At 43.1% G+C, this 20,686-nt stretch overlaps 1 protein-coding gene across 3 annotated transcripts in view; it reads right to left on the minus strand.

The window, feature by feature from the left end:
• Nucleotides 1-20,686, minus strand: part of PAMR1 (peptidase domain containing associated with muscle regeneration 1) — a 46,342-nt gene that overhangs the window by 21,988 nt on the left and 3,668 nt on the right. For 2 of the 3 annotated variants that reach the window (XM_009273665.2, XM_009273666.2), the window contains exons 3-5: nt 16,833-16,947; nt 11,442-11,659; nt 7,026-7,133 (exon numbers count right to left, since the gene is read on the minus strand). In XM_009273665.2, the coding sequence (XP_009271940.1) occupies nt 7,026-7,133; nt 11,442-11,659; nt 16,833-16,947 (441 nt within the window). The remainder of the gene's footprint in view (nt 1-7,025; nt 7,134-11,441; nt 11,660-16,832; nt 16,948-20,686) is intronic. The other variant, XM_009273667.2, reaches the window with a different exon arrangement.

The raw sequence follows: 20,686 nt of genomic DNA on the forward strand, positions 1-20,686 counted from the left end.
AGTAATCTTCAGAGAGGACAAGGAGTGGTTAGAGGCAGAGACCCCAAATCTATAGTCTACTCCTGGCCCTTCTCTCATTTCTTCTAGCTCCAAAGAAACCAAAAGATACATCTGCTCCCCCTCAGCTAGGAGGCAGAAAACATCTCCATCAGCAACTTATAACTGTATACCAGCCCCCTGTCATCTCCAACCTTTGCAAAAGGTGGGGGTGAGCCTAAAGTGTGCCAGTGATGCAGACTGGTTTTTTGGCCTGCATGCAGATATTCTGTGCCGAAGAGCTGATTTATGCCATACATTAGAGCAGACCTTTCAGGAAGACTTAGTCTCCTAAGTGATTCAGTGGTGAAACGACAGGGAAAAGTATCTTTGTCCCATCCAGCATGGCAAGAATACCTGGAATGTAGCTTGGTCCAACCTGTCCTCCTGCAACATCGATTCATCCTTCCACACAGCAAGTCATACCAGGGAGAATCCTGTGTATGGTTTTACCTCTAAAGCATGTTAGCAGACTGAGGAAAAAGCTCAGGATTGTTTTGGGGTGGCGCAAGTGGAGATTCCCTATGAATCCTTTTAATGTGGCTTAGAAATACACCTCTTTTCCTATGGCAGGCCTAATCCTTGGATGGATTATGTTAACAAAGAGGCAATTTCTGATTTATTTAGATGATAGCAATGCCAGGGGCTATGCTCTGGGCAGAATACCATGGGGTTTTACCAGATGTTTCACTTTCTGAAAAACTAAAAAACTGGCTAGTTAATAGACACTGAGAAAATAACAAAGGGACAAGACGAGTTGTCAATAAAGCAGATGTCCTGTCTCTTTCAGCCTTGCTGTCACTACACTTACTCACTGGAGTTTCAAAACACTGTAAAAATATTATGAGATCAAACAGTGCTAAATGGTATGAGCAACCTCCTCCCAGAGACTGCATGACTTGCCCAATCCAACAGTTGTATTGACAGAGCTGAAGGAAAGAGCAGTCCTAGGGACCAGTTTTCTGCAGGCTGGTTCACAAGCAGCAGTTGTTTAGTGATTGCCTCAGATGTTTGTAGCAATTTCCTTCCTCAGCCATCCACCTCATTTTTCTCTTAGGTGTTTCTGTCCTCCTGAGGGGCATCTTGGCTGTTTGTGTAACTGGAGCTTTAGTTTATCGCTCAGTGAATTAAGACAACCCAAAATTGATGTTAGGTTACCTTAAAGCACCAGACATAATGTTTGGTGGTTTGGCAGTTGCTGTGTGAACAGTTCCAGCATCCTTCTAACCAAGGGAGAAACCTCCAGGAAATATACTGAAGTGAAAACTGGGAGCAGAAATGTCTACCTCCATTTCTAGCCAAGCCTTCAAATTCATGCACTAGGCACTAAACAATACAAATCTTGCCTCATACACACATGATTCTCCTGGAAAGGAGTATACTGTGGGGCAGTATGGGGCAGCAAGGATAACATCCTAGCAAACGTCTAGCCAGCATCACAATGTTGTTCTGATCAGCTCAGGAGAACAAAATAGGGCACTATCCCACCAGAACTGAACTCTGAAGGTGACTTAAAAACCTCTCTGAGGACTGCAGTACTATTATCTTACCTGGCTTTGCAGAGACATGAGCCAATGAAGCTTCCTCTATGACTGCACTGGCCATGTCTTCACTGCAGGATCATCTCACCCTGTCTGAACTAACTGTCCTTCTGAACAGTCTTGCCCATAAAGAGCAGTTCAACCAAGTAATAGTGCTCAAGGCACGAGTGGCGATACTATGTTGCCTCTCAAAGGGAGTCCTCGGAAGGTTCTGGAGAACAAGCCACCTCTGAGAGCATCCTGCCTGTGTTCACACTACAAGGTTGCTGTATGACAGGCTAAAGGGTGGTGCTGGTTTAAGCTTTAGCCTGTAACCCCTAATGGGTCTGCAAAACCTGAGAACTGCCACATTCCAGTTAAAGGTTTTTGCTAGTGTGTGGGTCTCAAGGCAAGTGAACCCTTGGATTGTGATAGTGAAAAAAGGCCACTAGCCTTAACTCCTTAATAGCTCCAGGTATATATGTGCTTTGGCAGCAGCAGGAGTTGGGTTCTTATTTCCCACCCTATACATGCAAGCCTATAGGGAGGACAGTAGAAATGTGATGGAGAAAGAGTGGCATTAATCTCATCTCTTTGACACAGCCACCAAAAAAGCCACCTTGACACAAGTGGGGAAGAACTCTGTCCCTTTAAAAAAGCTGTAATAAGCTATTTTCCACTGGAAAAAATAAGCAAAACGCAACAACCAACCAGAAAAACCAATGGCAGGGCTAGGAGTAAGGAAATTAAGAGTCCTATTTCTTTTTGGAACATTTTCCCTAACTGGAATAGGACTGATTTCCAGGCCAGAGAGGCATTTGGTTATACCTGACGTTCTCCACTGTAATCATGCGGCGTAGGCATGGTCTAACACATGTGGGCTGCAAATGGCACAATATATACCGGTATATATAGACTGATTATGGCACTCCTTGAAACCTATTACTGAGAATCTTTCTGACAAAATTTTGAAAAATCTCCAAGCATTCCCTTAGAAGATTCTGCATTACATGTCCATGGTTAGATAAGAAAACTAGGTTTAATGTCCAGAACCTTTCCCCAGTGCCTCATCCTAGACTCTGCTGGGATTAAAACTCTGTCTAGCCTATACCAAGCACTGACAGCTGGGCTCATTTCTCCCATAGCAGAACAAGGCAGGGGGTGGGGGAGTGTTAATGCTTTCTCCCTATCTTAAATATCAGTCAGTCAGTCCGTTAAGGGCGAGGGCATCCCTAAGAACCAGCCCAAGTCACAGCTATAAGGGGCCAAGAAGGATGGAAGGGGATTATATCAGCAGTGGAGAAGGGCCTGAAAGCTATATTCAGAGGCCTGTTGGAACATAGTACGGCCAGCCCTAGCAACATCAAAGGCTACAGCAAGGAATTAGTTTATACAGCTTAGTCAGTTGGATTAGACCCTTCATTAGGATGCAGAACAAACCTCTTCTTCTTGGCAGACAGGAGCGAGAAACAGAATAAAAATGGAAATCGGATCTGAGCCCTGAATTCCCCATTCAGCACGAGTTCCTCTTATTTGCGTAGGAACTCTAGTTCGCTTGGCTTTGTTCGAAATAAAGGTAACAGGAAATTTCAGGGCAGGATGAGGTCAAGGTCTCTTGCTTTGGGGCCAGCAAGCCCTGGGAGGACTCTTGAGTCAGAACACCCCGTCCTAGGAGGAGGACAAGCAGAGGGGGAAAGCATTTGCCATGGGGTACCAGCAGTACTGCCTCTTCAGCATCTTCAGCAGGCAAACTCAACACTAAGACTTTGGAAAAGACCTTTCTTAGTTTGAGTTGAACAAGTAGTTGTCATGCTGTACAGAATCATTGACAGTCTGATACTCGAGTGGATGCTTTTTAGCATGCAGAGCACCAGTCAGCTTGTTACTTTTTCCCTAATGTGCATTTTTTGAGGAAGTTGCTGCTCTGTTTCACGGTGTTGCAGGCTAAGAGAACAAGATGATCTGGTTTTGGGGTTTTTTTAATGCCTCTGATTGAAGGATTATTTGCATTAAAATCCGCAGAGGTCAGACAGAAAAGCCTGAGTTTGACCTCAATCATGTCAGCATGGCTAAGTGGTCACTGGGAGGGGTATGCAGGTATACCGCAAATTCAGTTCAAGATCAGAAAGAAGCCCAAGTATTTAAAATAGGAATTAGTTTTCTCTACTTACTGTATCATCATAACAAAGCATGCTTATGTGTAAGAAGGTATTTGTTGCTGGTCTCTAGGACTTGTCTTTATTGTGTTTTAGGGCAGAAGAAAGAAGGAAAGATCTCTACTCTATTGGTTAGCATTTGTTTTACAATTTCATATAGATTTTTTTTTTTTTAAACAGTCTCTGGATTGAAATCAGACCTATTTAGATAAAATATTTCTTGCCCTGATACAGGACTGATTGAAATACTAACAGCTGTTAGAAAGATACATGCCTGCATTTCACTTCATGCTGTTGAAGCATTTAAATCACGGTATTAGCCCCTCAAATTGTAAACAAAAAGACAATTTCCTGGCTGCCATACTAGAAGAGAAAAGAGAGTTGTAAGTTTTAAGTTATAAGTTATAAGCAACCTGTGCCTTTAATTATTTTATAAATATTGCAAATTGTAACTGACAGAGCAATTAGGGTTGAATATTACCCCAGGAAAGCAGCTTGACCGATATTGATCATCCTGTTAAATAGATGAAATTTAGTTTAACAGAGGAAAAAATAGGTTCCTTGTGGTTTATCTCATTAAGGTGATTTCCATAATTCCAATAGTGATTCCCACATCTTTAAAACTAAACTTGGTAACAGACAAAAAGACACAGCTGCATTGGGATGGTGAGGGACTTAGAAGATTTCTGATTCTGTCATGAAATGCCTATTGCTGAATTTGTTTAATTTGGCCTTAACTTATTCCTCAATTAGATAATCACACAGTCTCCCTTCCTCTGAAGTATGTCCCTTGGATTTCTTTAAAACCCTTGTATCGCTCTGGGTACCTTCTGTTGCACCACCTCAAATCTTCTACATGCACTTAACATTAAGGGGCTCTAATTTTCTTCTCTCATATCTATTTTTCATCAACATAAATCCATTGACTTTAATGGGATTGCACCTGACCTGCTCCAAGAAAACCAGACTGAAAGAATCAGCCTCATAGTGTCTGAAGTCATATTCAATATTCCAAAAGTGGCGATTTTATGATTGTTTTCTGCAGAAATAAATTTATTTCCCTTGGCTCCACTTCACAAGACAGCACTGTTGCTGCAAGACCTAACAGACAGAAAGATTGTGAGCATAACACGATCTCCCTTTAACATTTAAACTGCAATGCTGTTCAGGAAACTACATGACTAATTTTTAAAGAATTGCAGCCACAGATATTTTTTCCAGTTCCTCCTTTTGCTCTTAAAAAACAAATCAAACTGATTTTCTGCCTTTTTCCCCCCATACATTGGAAAATACTTAGGATACATTTTGGCAAAACTGAAGGAAATATCTTAAGAAAAAACTTCTTTGAAGCCAGAGAAAACAGTTTTGCCGTGATGTTTTCCCACTGTGAGGTTTGCTATTCACATACAAGGAAAAAAAGGCAACCTTTATCTATGATATGGAAAGCAGTAATATAGGTGCTGGAAAAAATATTACCTAGCATAAGCAAACGGCAAGCATACAGCCGCAAACATCATAAAGTAACAGTATTTTATCCACCTAAACTGTTCTTTCACAAATCAAACTATAGGATTCCTGTCAAGTTAAAATTTTACTGTATGTATTTTTAAGTGTCTCCTCCCTTTTATTCTGTTACTACCTATACCCTTCATTGTTTACAGTAAGACAGAAGTCTCATCCTATTGTTTTTTGACTACCTCCTCTGTTGTTTGCTGTGTGTGTTGCATGGGTGAAGTTTCTACACGGGAATTGCAAAAGAAAACTAGTAAAAGAATGTGAGCTTCATTTCTTGCCTTGACTGTAGTGTAGAGCCTGCCAAAACTAGGGTTGAGGTTTGCTGGAAATGTAATTAATTTGAAATTTAGGTTGGTTCTGAAACAGACAGGAATTTTTTTTTTTTAACTTTCTCCTGAAGACAGGAATGGAACTAATCTCACTGAGCAGTTGCAAAGAGCTCGGGAGTGTCCAGTCCCTAAATGACCTGCTAAACAACTACTCACAGGAAAGAGGCTGTTAGCAGAAGAACCAGCTACATTAGCCCTGACGTCAGGAACCCTCAATTTTCAGCAACCCCTTCCCTACAGAAAACATACCAGGAATCTATGCAGTCTGCAGAATGTGGCATGCTGTTCAGAACCAAAACTTTTTCAGGCTTATAGAAAATGTAAAACTACCTCTCCTCTGGTCTGCTGGGAGAAAAGTCAAGTCTTATGAGCTACTTCTGGATCTGTAGAAATCGAAAGGTCTTTTATCTCAAAATGATCCATGTAAGGAGGTACAATGTCATTATGATTTAACCCTCCTAATGAAGTAAAAGCAATTCCAGGAGAGAAATCCACTCCTGACAATGGCACGTGTAGGGAAAAGATTTTGAAGTAGTGAGGTTTGGTGTATATTGGCTGCTCTGACATAGAATTTAAAACTCTGGAAGCAGGCAAGGCATTGTGTGCCTTACGGCCAGACTAATGCCACAGCAGGGCACAGTAAGCCAAATATGATCCCAAGTGGATTTCACTAGTATCACTGAAATCCTCCAGGGTCAGCTGGAGCTCTAGCTCAGTGACTTTAAATATGGTACAACGCTCCTTTCAGCTGGTAGAGACGATATAGCCTTTATCATAGCATATATTGCACAATTCTTACTCCTCCTTGCTCTTTCAAGCCCTGTTAGATGAAGACATTTGCTCAAGCATGAAGAATTAAATCACTAGAACAGACAATTGATTTGAACTCATTTGAACCCAGTTATTTTACAATTCGCTTGGCAGGACAAAACCAGTTGTATGACTATATGTACAGTGAGGACCACCAACACAGATATGGACAGAACATATATACCCTTTTTCATTTATTTTGATCCCAAGTCTCTGTCATTCGTGGTGCCAGAACTCTACCTTTCAGGTGGCTCTGAGGGAAGACAAACTTCTTAGGACTGACTCTGGCTAAAGCATCGAGCACAGGGCTCAGCTGGGATATGTGCTTTTAGAAGAGAACAGCTGATCCACACACAGTGGAAAATAGCAGGCAGGTGTATCTCTATCCGATAAGGCTAGTCCATTACAAGATTTCTTGTGTGTTTCCCAGCTCCAATTCTGTTTTACCTTTTTACACATAGATATAAAGCTGCAGAACTATTCAGTGGAGGTCTTCATAAACTGCAAGCAATGTGTCTTAAAAAATGCCACAAGAATCTCAGTGCATTCTCTGGCACTGTGACTGACCTAACCTACATATTAATGACACTCCTAACAATTAGTGGCCTGCATCAGTGGCATCCCTGGAGGATGGTCGTACACACAGTGCTTGTACTCACAGTTTTCACAGCGATTCCCTGTATAGCCAGCCAGACAGGCACATTTGTAGGTACCGCTTTTGTCTAGAATGCACGTTCCATCATGAAGACATGGAGATGAAGAACAAGCTATAAAAGAAAAGCAAGAACATTCATGGTCTCTCATAGGATGGGGGTCCTATCTATTTTTCCTTATGATGGTTGTGTCTTGGGGTAAATTACATATTCTGGTTAAAAGTTAGGAAGACACAGTAAAGGGCCTAATGCATGTCAAAAAGCCTTCTGCTCTTCTTTCTTAGTTACTGGAGAAGGGATCTTATAGGGATGGGCAGTTATTTTCCCAGCCTTCATCACCTTACTCTTACCATTTTCCTTTAACTGTAGTCAAGTGGTGAGAAAGGTTTGTGGAAGAAAAATAATTTACAGCAAGCTCCAACAGTGTTTAGAGCTTAGCCTAAATTAAAGAAGTTTAATATCAACCTACATTTCTCCTGCCATTCATCCCAGAGTTTAGGGATAAGTTCTGGGATCCATGGTTCTGGTGGGTTTTTTGGGTCTCGGATCTTGTCATCCCAGACTTTGGGAGTTGCTTTGCCCCTGAGGAGCACTTCTTTGGTGTTGGATTCAGGAAGCTCTGAATGGTCATGATGACCCTAAGTCTGCCGGGGAAGCTCTTGCACACCACAAATCTGGCAGTGATGCACATCAAACTGTACATATTAACATAAATTAATATCAGAATGTGTAATTGCACCATTTAATATCAGCAAATTCCACTGTGCAATAGCACATACCCTTTTTTTGGTGCCTGCTCTAAGGGGAGTGAGTAGAACATAATTTACTCTCAAAAATACAAAGAAATAATTTCCCCTTAGATTAGTTTCCAAACTGAGTGTGGGTTTTAACAGACAGAAAGTAGAGCCAAAATATCAAGATTTAGATCCAGTTTAAGTTTCAAGTAACTCCAACATCTGAGGATTCAGGATCTGATGCCCTGCTTCAAGTCCATCTTAACAAAACAAGACTCTGCAGCAAAGTTCACATCTGGATCCATACCAGAAGTTGAGTTCAGTTTCAGCTCACATTGACTACAAAACATATTCCTTGCCATCTTAAAGAATTATCCAAGCATGTTTGATAACTTATGGATATAAAAGGTCTGCATTCTAATTCATTTACAGATCGTCTTTGTCTTTCCATGCTAAATATACTGATTACTTCGGTTATAACAGAAATATGCATCTTTGTACCAGCCGTTGAGTTTTGCAACTACGAGCAACCAGCCCTGGGGAACCTATGGTGAGGTTGTGTACTATTACATTTAAAGCATTCTCTCTGCTGGAGTCCAGAATGACAGATAACAGAATCAGCAGTTTTCCTTGCAAAGACTTCGCTTGAAGCATAATCTTTGAGTCTCTTATATTCAATGGCAAGAGACAAGAAATATATAGATGCCAAATATGGATTTCTCTGGAGGTTTCATGTGGTGATGTAAAAGCAATTCATACATGGCTGGGCAATGAATATCTTCCAGGTCTCATTGAAGACTAAGGTCTGGCTAAGGACAGTAATTAATTCATTAAAAGGAATATATATGTGGCAATTGTATCGTATCCAACTAATGTAAAATATCACTGAGAAAGGGAAGGAGAAGCAGAAGAGCCTGTACAGACTGATATTTTGTAGTCACTGGTTTGAAGCCAGTGAACTTTCAGCTTTGTCCTTGCCCCAGCTTTGTCTCATGATTCTGTAAAAGTAAGCATGTCAAGTGAACAAGGGTAAGTGCCAGATACTGTCTTTGAAAATGCCTCATACTCAAGAGCACTAAATATTTTTCTTTTTAAAGGAGTCTTTATTTCCTGGCTTCAGTCAAACAACATGGGACAGTACTGCAAAAGGTTAAAGCCCCTATGTTGTGTCAAAGATCACTAACTTGGGGGTACAGAAAGTAAATCATAGAATCATAGAATCATAGAATAGTTTGGGTTGGAAGGGACCTTTAAAGGTCATCTAGTCCACCCCCCCTGCCATGGGCAGGGACGTCTTCAACTAGATCAGGTTGCTCAGAGACCCGTCCAACCTGACCTTGAATGTTTCTAGGGATGGGGCATCCACCACCTCTCTGGGCAACCTGGGCCAGTGTTTCACCACCCTCAGCATAAAAAAATTCTTCCTTATATCTAGATGCAGTAAAGCACTATTGAAATTCAGTAACAGGCTTTCATCTAACTAGATCAAGCATATGTCTAATCCCTAAGAGACCCTGATGCCTCCTCCTCTGGCCCCCCATTCTTCTCATCTGAAGTCTGTTGAGTGACTTCTAGTCACTCATGCCAATTACTGGTTCCCATTTGACACTTGGCATGGGATGGGACATAACACCTGCTTCCAGACCAGGCAGCGCAGCAGGTTGTGTGGTTTCATCCTTTAATAACTACACATACAGTGACCTTTCCTAAAGGGGATATAGGCTTTGCAGCTTATTTTGTATCAATCAAAACCTTTCTGGCAGTTGAACGAGTGACCTCTGTGCAGTCAGTGCCACTGCTTCAGCAAGCTATGACTTACAAGCCAGCACAGAGTTCAGAAGAAGGGAAGACAGAAAGGGAAGGTATTCAGTTCTGACAGCACAAGACACTTCTTTAGTCCTCTCCATTACACCACAAAGGTGCTGGGGACATCAGATCACGTCCATGGCCTGGTCCACATCCTGTAAGCACAAGTGCTGCTGCTGCTCTCACCTGCAGCACAGGGAATTGCTCTAGCAAGCCCTGTGCAATCTGTTCTGGGAACCTTGGTTTTTCCACAGTGCTGTGCACAGAGGGAAATTTCAGGGGAAATGCTTCAGTTTGTGATGTGCTGCCAGAGCTTTCGAACCTGTGCTGCCCCCGCTTTCAATTCTACGCTGCCCCATGCACACCGTATTCTTCCCCTAAACTGTCCTGCTGTCCAGGTTAATGCTTCACATAAAAAGACACTGGGAGTGTTTTAAAAGCCTTTTCACTGCAGCTACGCATTAGGCCAGAACAGCCTCATAACAAAGTGCACAATAAGACCTCCTCACAAACTCTGAGAAGCCCTTTGCAATGTGCTCTGTGTGGATTACCACACTTGCAACCACCCAGCCTCAGAATAATTACCACTAAAAATGGGGCGGAAATAAAGTGCTCAACAGTATTTGAATACCAAGTGTTCCCTGCTGGGCAGAGAAAACGGAATCAATTCAGCTTGCACCATATGGAAAATGTTAGTTCCCTGAGCGTAGGCAGCCCTTATGCAACATAGCCCACACCACATTGTTCTATATCACCTCTCCTGCTGTAAGCCCAGGCGAACTATCAATAGCTAACTGCTCCTACTATGTTACTAGCAGGTACTAAAGGTAACATTTGAAGAACAGAGCAGGCTAAGAAATGGCATAGGCACTGCATCGAGCCGTATGCACATTTCAGATTGCTAATTACACCCCTGACCATTGTTAACAGCTGATCCACTGTAGGTTTGTGTATTTATATAAGGATTATATGAACTAACTAAACTTCCTGAGCCAGATATACCCTGGATGACCTCATGAAATGTGGGTCACCAGGGTGTGAGGAAGGCAAGTTATGGTGAGTCATAGATCCTGCAGGGTTTATCTATGGCAAAGCAGCACACTCTGATCAGCCTTCTGTGCCAGGAGTACTCTGGATAGATTTGACCAAAATTCCCTACATAGCTAAACAAGGAAGATCCAGGAAGAGCGTAGAGGCTGCTTCAAATGCAATGGCAAAATGAGGAGCCAGCTACATTTTCAATGTTATTTTGCAGCCAGAAAGAAACGATGGGAAGCAGTGTGAGGGACTCAAGCACTGAGTAGTAACAAAAACAGGAATTCTGGAGCCCTGCTTCTGTCATTCATAACACTGAGTCCATCACAGAATGGGAATGCCTCTTTTTTTTTTCATAAAGAAAATAATCTGTCCTTTGTACGCACTTTTATTTTAAGCCCTAATAGTATGATACATGACCCAACACAAGAATCATGTCGAGGCATTTTCACTGAACTAATTATGAGGCTTTGCATCAGGTTTTTGCTAATTGAGACAGTGACTCTGCTCCTGCACACAGCATTGAGCAATTCTGCAATTGCAGATACACGACCCTTCTGTGCTCTTAGTTCTCAGATTCAAACAGAAAAGTCTCACAAAACAGCAGCTTTTCTGTGCTGGCTGATGTGCTTGTTCTTCACGCAGGTAGAAGGAATTCAGTCTTTGTTAGAAGAGCCTCACATTCACATGCCATCTGATGGCTTTTGAATCTTCCCTGCACTGACTTTGTGTAAGTTGCTGTTGGCAACACAGCATGAAATTTTTTAATGAAGCAAAACAGGGAGAGAAATTAGTGAAATTGAATTAATGAGAATGAGTGGCATCTTCCACTTTTGGATTATTTTACCTGTAATTTCTTCAAAGACAGCATGAAATCCATCAAAATTCTTGGATCCATCAGACTGGAAGAGGACATGGAGTGAAGACCCAGTGCTTCGGATGGGAGGCGGCCTCTCATTTCCACAGAATTTCTTAATTATTTGGCTGTCCAAATTGTCCCCATCACGGACCTCCACATAGTCATACTGGCACATGTAGTCAAACTCCAGGCTCAGCATGGAAAATCTTGGAGAACAAGGACACACAGTCAGACTGCATACTCTCACCTGTGCACGCTGACTGATTTATTTGGATGTTTAGTTATGTTAGTGCCTCCTCCCCCCTCAATGAATCAACAAGTCCCTAATCACATGAATCTCACTTCATCTCAATTTCTGCATCATGATCCTTGGAAGCCAGCTCAACTCTACACAGATGCTCCATGAGAATATTTAAGTGGCAGAACGGTGAAGTTTAAATTGAAGTCATATGGTCTGTTCACATGCATCAGGTCCCTAACCACATTACAATGTTAGAACTTTCATCTAGGGTCAGACACTGTAGGAGACATATTTCTATCGTGGCTGTTGCCTAAAAATTGTTCTATTTCCCCTAAATAAAGTTCTAAGTACCGAAAGTAACAGTATCAAAGACCAAGGCTCAAAAGCTATTTGCATTGTGATGTTCAGAAGTCAGCAATTAGGGGTACAAGGAAAGCTTGGGGATGTAACAGAAGCAGAAATAGGCAGAGAAAGGGAATCTGAAACAACTACAGCACGTTTTGCATTAGAAAGCAAAATGGCAGTAAATCCCCAGTGTCTGGCACTTGCTCTTCTTTTGAGGGTAGAAGTTAGTGGTAGAGGGTAGAAGTTAGTGCAGAAGTGAAATACTTAAAGCCTTTTCCCACAATGTCTGTCTTTCCTATCTTTGATCCAGCTACTGCGCGAGGCTCTTGTTTGTTAACAGCAATGTTGTATGCTGCTGTTTTAATTCAGTGGGCAGAGAGCCAAAGCATCCCACCAGAACATGAATGAGAAACAGAGTGAGAAACACCAAGTGCCTCTTGAGCAATGGCCAGAGGTGCTGGGCCCAGCCTTGGTACAGCAGATAAGGATGAGAAGATCTGGGCCTGGGAGAGGCCATGCTACTAACTGTTCAGCAGAATATTTTATATTTATATTGACTACACAAACTTGTTGTGTACTCAATCTTCCTGAGAACTCCTAGAGCTGCAGACGTGTATTTAGGATTAGGCTAAATCTCCCACATCGCCTATTCCAGTGTGGGCCTAGTAATTTGCAAAGACTGCATTTTCACACCAAAGGGGTGAGACAAATTTTGGATCTGCTGCTGGATCTCACAGTCTGAAGAGGCAAGAGAGTACTGGAGCCTATTTCCTGCTCTTCTCTTCGTGGGACTCAGGCCTGCATGTTAAGGAGGCCCCCATGTTATGTGAAATGACCTTTCTTTGACAACTCATGAGCTGACTTAAGAGGTCTCTTCATTCAGTCAGCTTTGTTCAGGTCATATGGTTGGTTTTAGAGCATCAGGAGTACACTACATACAGAGAAATGAATGAGCAGTTGTAGGAAGCTACACCAATGGAGCAGAGCCCCTTATTTTTTAAATCATCTGGTGGAATGTAGAATAAGAAAAAAATGACAGCTGCTTGTAATATGCATTAGAGAGCTTTGCATAAAATGCATGAGTTGAATTCTAGTTCTGTCAGGTTTGCCAGAGACATCCTCACAGGCATCAGGTTATACACTACATCTTCAAAACATTCTTTCACTGGTGGATCATATCCCAGGGATCTACCCTTATGGAAGTTATAGAGCAATACAAATTAACCCATTCATCCTTGTCACACTTATCAGGCTACAGTTTATCCTGACTCAATCCTAAAAATATTTACCAGTTCTTTGAACTGGTATATTTCTGATTAAAATTAAGTATGTGTGTAAGTAGAGAAGGAAAGTTTCTGGGATGCCCACCATGTAATGGGAGCAGTATTATTTATAGATGTAAAGGTAAACTCTGTCTAGCAGTGTGTTCCTGAACAAATATCAGGAGGTACTCACACAGAGTGAAGACACAGAATGAAAAGCCATACACAGGATGCTGGTTTTAATTGTTTGCTTTCTCTGCTTTAAAAAATGATGTAAACAGGGTGGAAGACGTGAAAGGCATAGGGGGTTCTGATTTGCTTTTTATGTAACTTAGCACAGAAGCAGATACACTGCACTGATGACATGGGATCCCATGATTAAGACTCAGACTTGGCAGGTCAGGAAACCTGCCAAAGCTTCGCAAAACCTCTTGGCTATGGACCAGTTGACGGGACCCTTTACAGACCACGTGGTCTGCTGCTGTTTAAATCACAAGTACAGGCAATGTAATGAACCTCATTTCCCTCACCTGTGAAACTGTAACTATATCATAATTCTCTTGGATATTATGAAACTAAGCATGCTAATTTAGTGCTACAGGTCATCAGATACAAAATGGAATGCAAAGTACTGTCTTGATTTCATCAGTGTCTGCAGTGTGAATATATTCACCAACCCCTCTGAGGAAAACTTCTAGCCAAAGGAAAATATTTAAAACTGCATCTCTGCTGAGACATTAAAGAAAATGATTGAAAGCTGTGAGCTACTTCTACTGTGATATGACATCCCTGACATGGCTCAGGCTGAGGGAGCCTATACATCACAACCCAAAGAAAAACAAGGCTGGAAAAAAGCAGAGAAAACAAACTACCACCACAATCTGGGCACCATTTATCAAAACAACTCTGCTTAGCCAACCCCCAAAGGACTGTGTGGCACAGCTTGAAGCAAGGGAAGATTTATTGGTGCTCCTGAGAGTTTTACTCTTCCTGCCCTATGTAAGCAGAGACAAGCCACTTTGTTCCCCTTCTGCATCACACTGTCCCCATCCCTGCCCTCGCAGGCCATCAGAGCAGCAGCCAACAGAATTTGTGCACAGAGAGAATGAAGAAAGCAGTTCTTTTGTTAGCAGTTGTGCTGATTCAGCACAATGCTGGCTGTGCATTACAGCTCTAAGCGGAGTTAGCACCCACAGAGGGAATCGGCGCGTTTATACGAAAATGCAGTGAGGGCAACGATTCAGCATGGATGGCAGATCCAGGAGGAAGACTCTTGTGGCCTGCTTACTTGCACCTGCCCTTCTGTGTAGGAATGGCCTAAAGGAGAAGCTTTAGGCTAAATGTACCAGTTTTCCACAGTATCTAACTGCTGAAGTACCTCAATGGCCACGTTTGATGTGGTCCACCTTGAAAACCTCAGCTGATTCAGAACACACTCCAGGGTTACCTTATGTGAGGTAGATATAGGTCCTCGTGTTCTGTGTTTGCCCTGGAGGATTCCTCCTATGCCTCCTGACCCGCAGGGTGGCAGGATTAAGTGTGGACATTCAGGACAGTTCCTGATCTTTCCCTAGAACTGCCATGTCATCTGCTGATATCTTTATGCACCCAGACATCAAGCTCAGCTCAGGCTGGGCACAGGGCTTTAGGCTTCTCTGACGCTACCCAGCTCAGATAAGTGCAGTTGCTGACAATAGAAAGTTGGTAGCTCACACTTCCCTCTTGGAGACTTTCACAGTTGGAATGTAATGTTATGTCAGAACAAGGAGATGCCTAGTATGGTGTTTGTTTGATAGTAGGAAGGATGGACACGGGGAGAAAGAGAAAGGAACTCTCTGCAGGATGCCCCTCATGTTAAAGTTTTGCATCTTCTGGTAACAGCAAAGGTAAATGGAGTGAACTCTACAGATCTCACGTGACACTAACATCTTCCTAGCATGCATGTGGGTGGCCCTCAGGGTCTACAATGGAGGTCTGATTTCTCCAAAGAGTTAGTACATGTTAGCTTACTTTACAGCACTCCCCATTCCTCTGCCTTGAAAACAGATGACAGTCTCCTTAGCGCAGCCACAGCAAGTACTGCTGTTCGATCTGGTGTCCTTTGTTAAAATAGCCTTTCCTCCCTTTCTTGTACCTTGTGCCTAGTGCCACCTGGCTGTCAACTCTTTACCCAGAGACGGGTGCATTCACTAGTGATGTGCATGCACAGGATCCATTTCTGGTCTCACACCCACCCCCATAAAAATGAAGACAGGGTGATACCTGTAGCTCCTGAAGCACTTTTTAAGCCTTACAGTTGACAAAGCCTTGTTCAGAAATGTAAAAAATACCAGGTTACCACCTTCCTGAGCTTGTGCTGTGCAAATCATACACCTAGCCAACATCTTTTAAAAACAAGGTAGGTACAGCTCATACCTCCTGAGACTAATGCAAAATTGTGTCATGAGAACACAAAACTCCTCCTCACAGCATTGCTCCCCTGTGTCTCCTACACATTTCTCCAGAGTCAAGAGGCTCCAACGCTATCCAGGCAATAATTACAACTGCTCATAACTACACAATAGGCTTGCATTTGCAAGTCTGAAAAAAGGGCATTACTAAGGGAATGCCACAAGCTCTTCTTTTCTATTCAATTGATTTCTCTTCTTATTATTAAATATTAAGTCTCTCTTTAAACATACAGGAAGAAATCTGTTTGTGTATCTAGCATAGTTCTTTTGCCTGGATTTCAAAGCTGGTGAAATATTGATGTGAAGGCTTTAGCTACTGTTTTTATTATATTAGCTAGTGGGTTTTGAATACAATCCCCTGAGAAGCTTCCTGCTGCATGTGTGAGCTCCCTGCTACACACACGTGAAAACAGTATTAATTACCCCAACTAGGGGCTCTCCTGCACTAGGCAGGATACCCAATCAAGAACTGTGAGCTTGAGTCAGCAGGGGCGTGTTAACAGGTCTAATCATACGCATGTCAGAAGAGCGATGACTGGCAGGAGAACCAATCACATCCCCCAGACATAGGAATGGTAAGAGGAATAACTGAGGCTGGTAGAGGACAGGGCTGGTAAAACGAGTGAAAGAAAAATAAGAGAGGGAAAATGTAAGCTAAATGCAAGGCAAGTCCCATGGGCAACTCTCTCCTGGCATGAGACATCATATCAAAATGTTCCTAAGCTTTTCTTCAAAGAATGTCTTAGTTCAGCCTGGCACACTCTTCAGAAAACATTGGGTGCTTTCGTGTCAAGGTCTTGAAGAGATCTCTAGAGAGATACATTGTGCCCAATATCTGAGAAACTCTCCTTAGCATCCAGCTGTCCTAAAGGGGAATTGAAGGCACAGCATTGATGATAGGTGCAGTGGCTGCCCATCACAAGCTAGACCAGGGGAAAGAGCTGAGGTACCAAATGCAAAGGGGTGGCAGTACCTTCACTGTCCCAGGGCTCCCAGCTGTTGACCCTCATTGACTCTTGGTTATCCACATGGCCCAATGTCCACCTGAAACCAGTGCTGGCTAAAAGTCAGTATGACCTACCTTAATTCAATGTTAAACCCAGCTTGAACATGAATAGTCCATTCACATCGTGCGTTCAGTGGGTAACCCTCCAGCAAAATCTGACCTCTAGAAGCCCGAAGAACCTGCCCACACCCTGGGGAGCAAAAGAAGAAAAAAAATCTGTGTGAGGGACCTTCAAGAGGCATTTGCAGAAAATACATGTAGAAACAACACCAGAATGAGACGACAAGGTGGCTTAGGAAGATACACACTTTCTTACAAGGCAGTATATAAAATAATGGGACAGCCACGCAATGGCTATAAAGAGTTATGACTCCCAAGTATTGTCTAGGCTAAGAGCACCCCTAGAAAAGTTTTAGCGGATTGCTTCTCCCTGGTTTGCAACACAGTCCCATGAAACCATTTCTTATAGCTTTTGCCCACTCTTGATTAGCCCACCCACCCACCTGGCTGACACTCCAGCTCAGAACAGTTTTGATGGATCTCATGTTGACCTGTGTAATCACTGAAGCTGAGGAAGCTGGTGGGAAAGTGCCAAAGGTACAATGAACACTTGAATTACCTCAAGTGAGCGAACCAATGAGAGGAGGAGCTGTTGAACCCAACATCATAGTTTCAACTCCTTCACAAGGAGACTCTTGGAGGAAAAACAGCTGATGTATTCCTAGAGGAGACATCTGTTTGTCCTCAGGATCTACCACATCATCCTTACATGTTAATGCCACCATGCCAATGGAGACATATAACCATCACAGCTCCTCTACCAATGACTCAATGTAACACATATATAATGTACAACCCTCATCCCTTCTCTCAGGTTCATTCCTATCCTTCCTCTCCTCCTGTCCCACTCTGCCTGTGTTACTCTCAGCTTTTCACCATACTATGAAATGTACTTCAGTGCCCAGCACCAACAGAATAAGATTAGGTACTCCAGTCATTTGTGCCCAGTCTGAGAAAACCATCAGAGGACAATGACATGAACAAACAGCAGACAAGGTCACACACTAGGGAAGCAATATCTTTTCATGGCTATCCTGCAGCTGTCCCTAGGCAGCTGTTCAGGGATAGTTGTCCTAATTCCTCATCTTGGATGCTGAATATTTTTAGCCCAGAGAGTTCTCTCACCTTCGGTAACCTCTCCCTTTCCCCCAGCTATAAAATATGGCTAAAGGTATTTTCCTCTGTGGAAGAAGGAAAGTTGTTTAGTGATTTTTGTAGAGCCTTCTGTGATCTGTAAATGCAAGTGCTAGCAAAATGCACAGTTAAATCATTATACTCCAAACAGAGCTAATTTCTCCGTTTCTGTTTTCCTGACTACATCTTTCTGAATGGAGTCTTGCACATGGCTACGTTCCCTGGTAAGCCTTCTGTTGCTTTGCTGGGGGATGAGGCTGTATCTGTAAGCCAGAAATTGCAATCACCGAACCAGGGGACTCTGATAGGTTGCACACCACAGTTAATGAGGATAAGTAAAAAGACAAATGACCCAAAAGACCTCCACAGCAACTCTCTCACTTCTTTTTACCTCTTTAGTCCAACAGAAAGCCCTTCTCCTTCCATCTGTTTCCAAAGAGGAACCCTAAACTTTTAATCAGTAACACAGGATGAATGTTTCCTACTGAAATGGTGGGTTTTAACACTTGCTTCAGGGCCCTTCCTTCCTTTGGGAAAAGATGGTGACAGTGACCTGATTTGGTGAAGTACCAAGCATCTGTGGTTCCCATTGATCTTAGTGTCTGGAAATCAGTCCTGCTGCATCTGGTCTATGGAGAAACGTGAAAACTGCAGGTCAATTACTCCTCTTTCTTCTTAAGAAAGTGTTGCTCAAATGAAATACCCTTTGTTCATTTACCCTTGGTTACCCTTAATTAAGCATGACCCAAGGAAACAGAAATCCTGCTCAGAAGAGTTCCTCAAAAGTGTTTCATCCTCCTCTGTGGCTTGCTTAGTTCCCTCTGTAAAAGGAAAGGATTAATGACTGTGCCCAGCAACCACATTAGGATTCAGCGAGTACAGCAGGATCTGCTGCGGTGCACATGATAATAATGCTCCTTCCCACAGCAAGACAGGACCTTGTACTGCCACTGGCTCCTGCCTCAAAAACAACCTGAGACAAAGCTACTAAAAATCTTCAGATGATTTGACAGGGGACTTGGACCACCTTAAACAAAGTTTCCCTTTTGTCCCAAAGGGCTTTTGAGTTTCTGATGCCTTTAACAAAGGAAAGCCAAAGAACTGGTGCAAAGAGGTACTGTGCACAGAATACTAAACGCACTTTTCTGTTTGCAGTGGTACAGCCTGAACTCTCTGAACACTGGTGCCAAGGAAGTAGGTTTGGCCAGCAAAGCAGGTGGTCCAGAGGCTAAAGAGGCGCCTCCAAAAGAACGTTCTCAGATTTGCTACCGCCCCTCTCTGCACGAAGTACCTTTGCGATCCAATCAGATCTGTTCTCTTGTATCTCCAGCCCTTCTAGCAGAAGTTAGGCTGACTCCCCAGACCAACAGTTCAATCATCTGTTGATCAAAAGGAGTCTTTTCTCTTCCCATTCTGAATCTGTGGGAGACCTGGAAAGCTCTCAAAAATAATTTACATCCTAAACACAAATGCTGGCAAATTCTGCCTCATTTACAAAAAAATAATCCACTTTGGCGGAGTGTCAACATCCTTGTTCCGTTCCTGTTCCTGAAAAAAAGGCAGCTTTCAGGGCCACAGTAAGATTTCCTCCAAGACTTGTTACTAACAGAAAAGAAAACAATTCAGGAGACCTCTGAGTTGTAGCCCACAGAGACCCATGGGTCAATGGAGGGAGGGGTCCTGAGGAGACCTCTGGTAAGAACCCATTATCTGCTGTTCAAGTGCTACAGCATCGATATGGGCCTCCTTCAAAGGTCAAGAGGACTGAACAGCGGAGAATGAGAGTAGAAACTGGTAGTAGTACTGGTATTCATAAACAGGCTGATATGGGAAGGCAGCTGTCGCTTGTCACGCCTTGTTGCTACCTGTTGCTTGTTGGTCACCAGTATTATGTGAAACACTAATGTTTGCAAAGTCTCTAAAACTACAAGTACTGTTGCTCATCATGGGGACCACATTCAGACAGCAAGGCTGAGGACAGCTGTTAGATAACACCACTTTCTCCCCCGCTTTGATGGAGTATGTGTTCTCAAGCGATGTGACAATCAGAGGTTGACAAAGGCTGTTGGAGTGCATGGTACAGAGGAAAGGGTCCTGCAGGGTCATTTTTCTTCTAGTTTTAGATTCTGATGTGCCTTTTAGGGCATGATAGTCCAATCTAATAAACAGTCCCATTAGGAAATGTCCCAGTACCCAATTAACTCTATTCAGTGTGGTTTTTTCCTAATAACATTCCTTTGGACTACCCTATACTATTTCTTTTTTTACCAAATTATCTGGTCTCCTTTAGCTGTTTTTCAGCCATGTCCATGCATCTGGCTATGCCAGCAGACAGTACAAACCAGATGGCCCCACAGGCCGGCCCATGCTACTTCTTCCTTGCCGTGGCCCTCCAGGCACATCACCACTTTTGCTGGCAGTTCCCAGAAATCACTCCGAGGGGCTCACCCTGCCCTCGCGATTGTGGGCAGCCCCTTGACTGCTGCCCCCTGGCTGGGGCAGCACCACCAGCCCATGGAGCCGGACAGGGCACCCCAGAACTGCTGGGCCACCCTGTGGGCAGGCCTCGCTGCTCCCCTTGGAGTAACCAGAGCCTGCCCCACAGCTGCCCCCCCACACCAGTGCAGTATTAAATAGGCATTAATCCTGTCCATAGGCTAAATTGCAGCTGCGCGCTCCTCTGTATCCCTGGCACTCATCGCCTCCCGCCTACACACACGGCCATTTCCCCATCT

The sequence above is a fragment of the Aptenodytes forsteri genome, unplaced genomic scaffold (assembly GCF_000699145.1).
Source record: "Aptenodytes forsteri isolate BGI_AS27 unplaced genomic scaffold, ASM69914v1 Scaffold511, whole genome shotgun sequence".
NCBI classification, from domain to species: Eukaryota; Metazoa; Chordata; class Aves; order Sphenisciformes; family Spheniscidae; genus Aptenodytes; species Aptenodytes forsteri.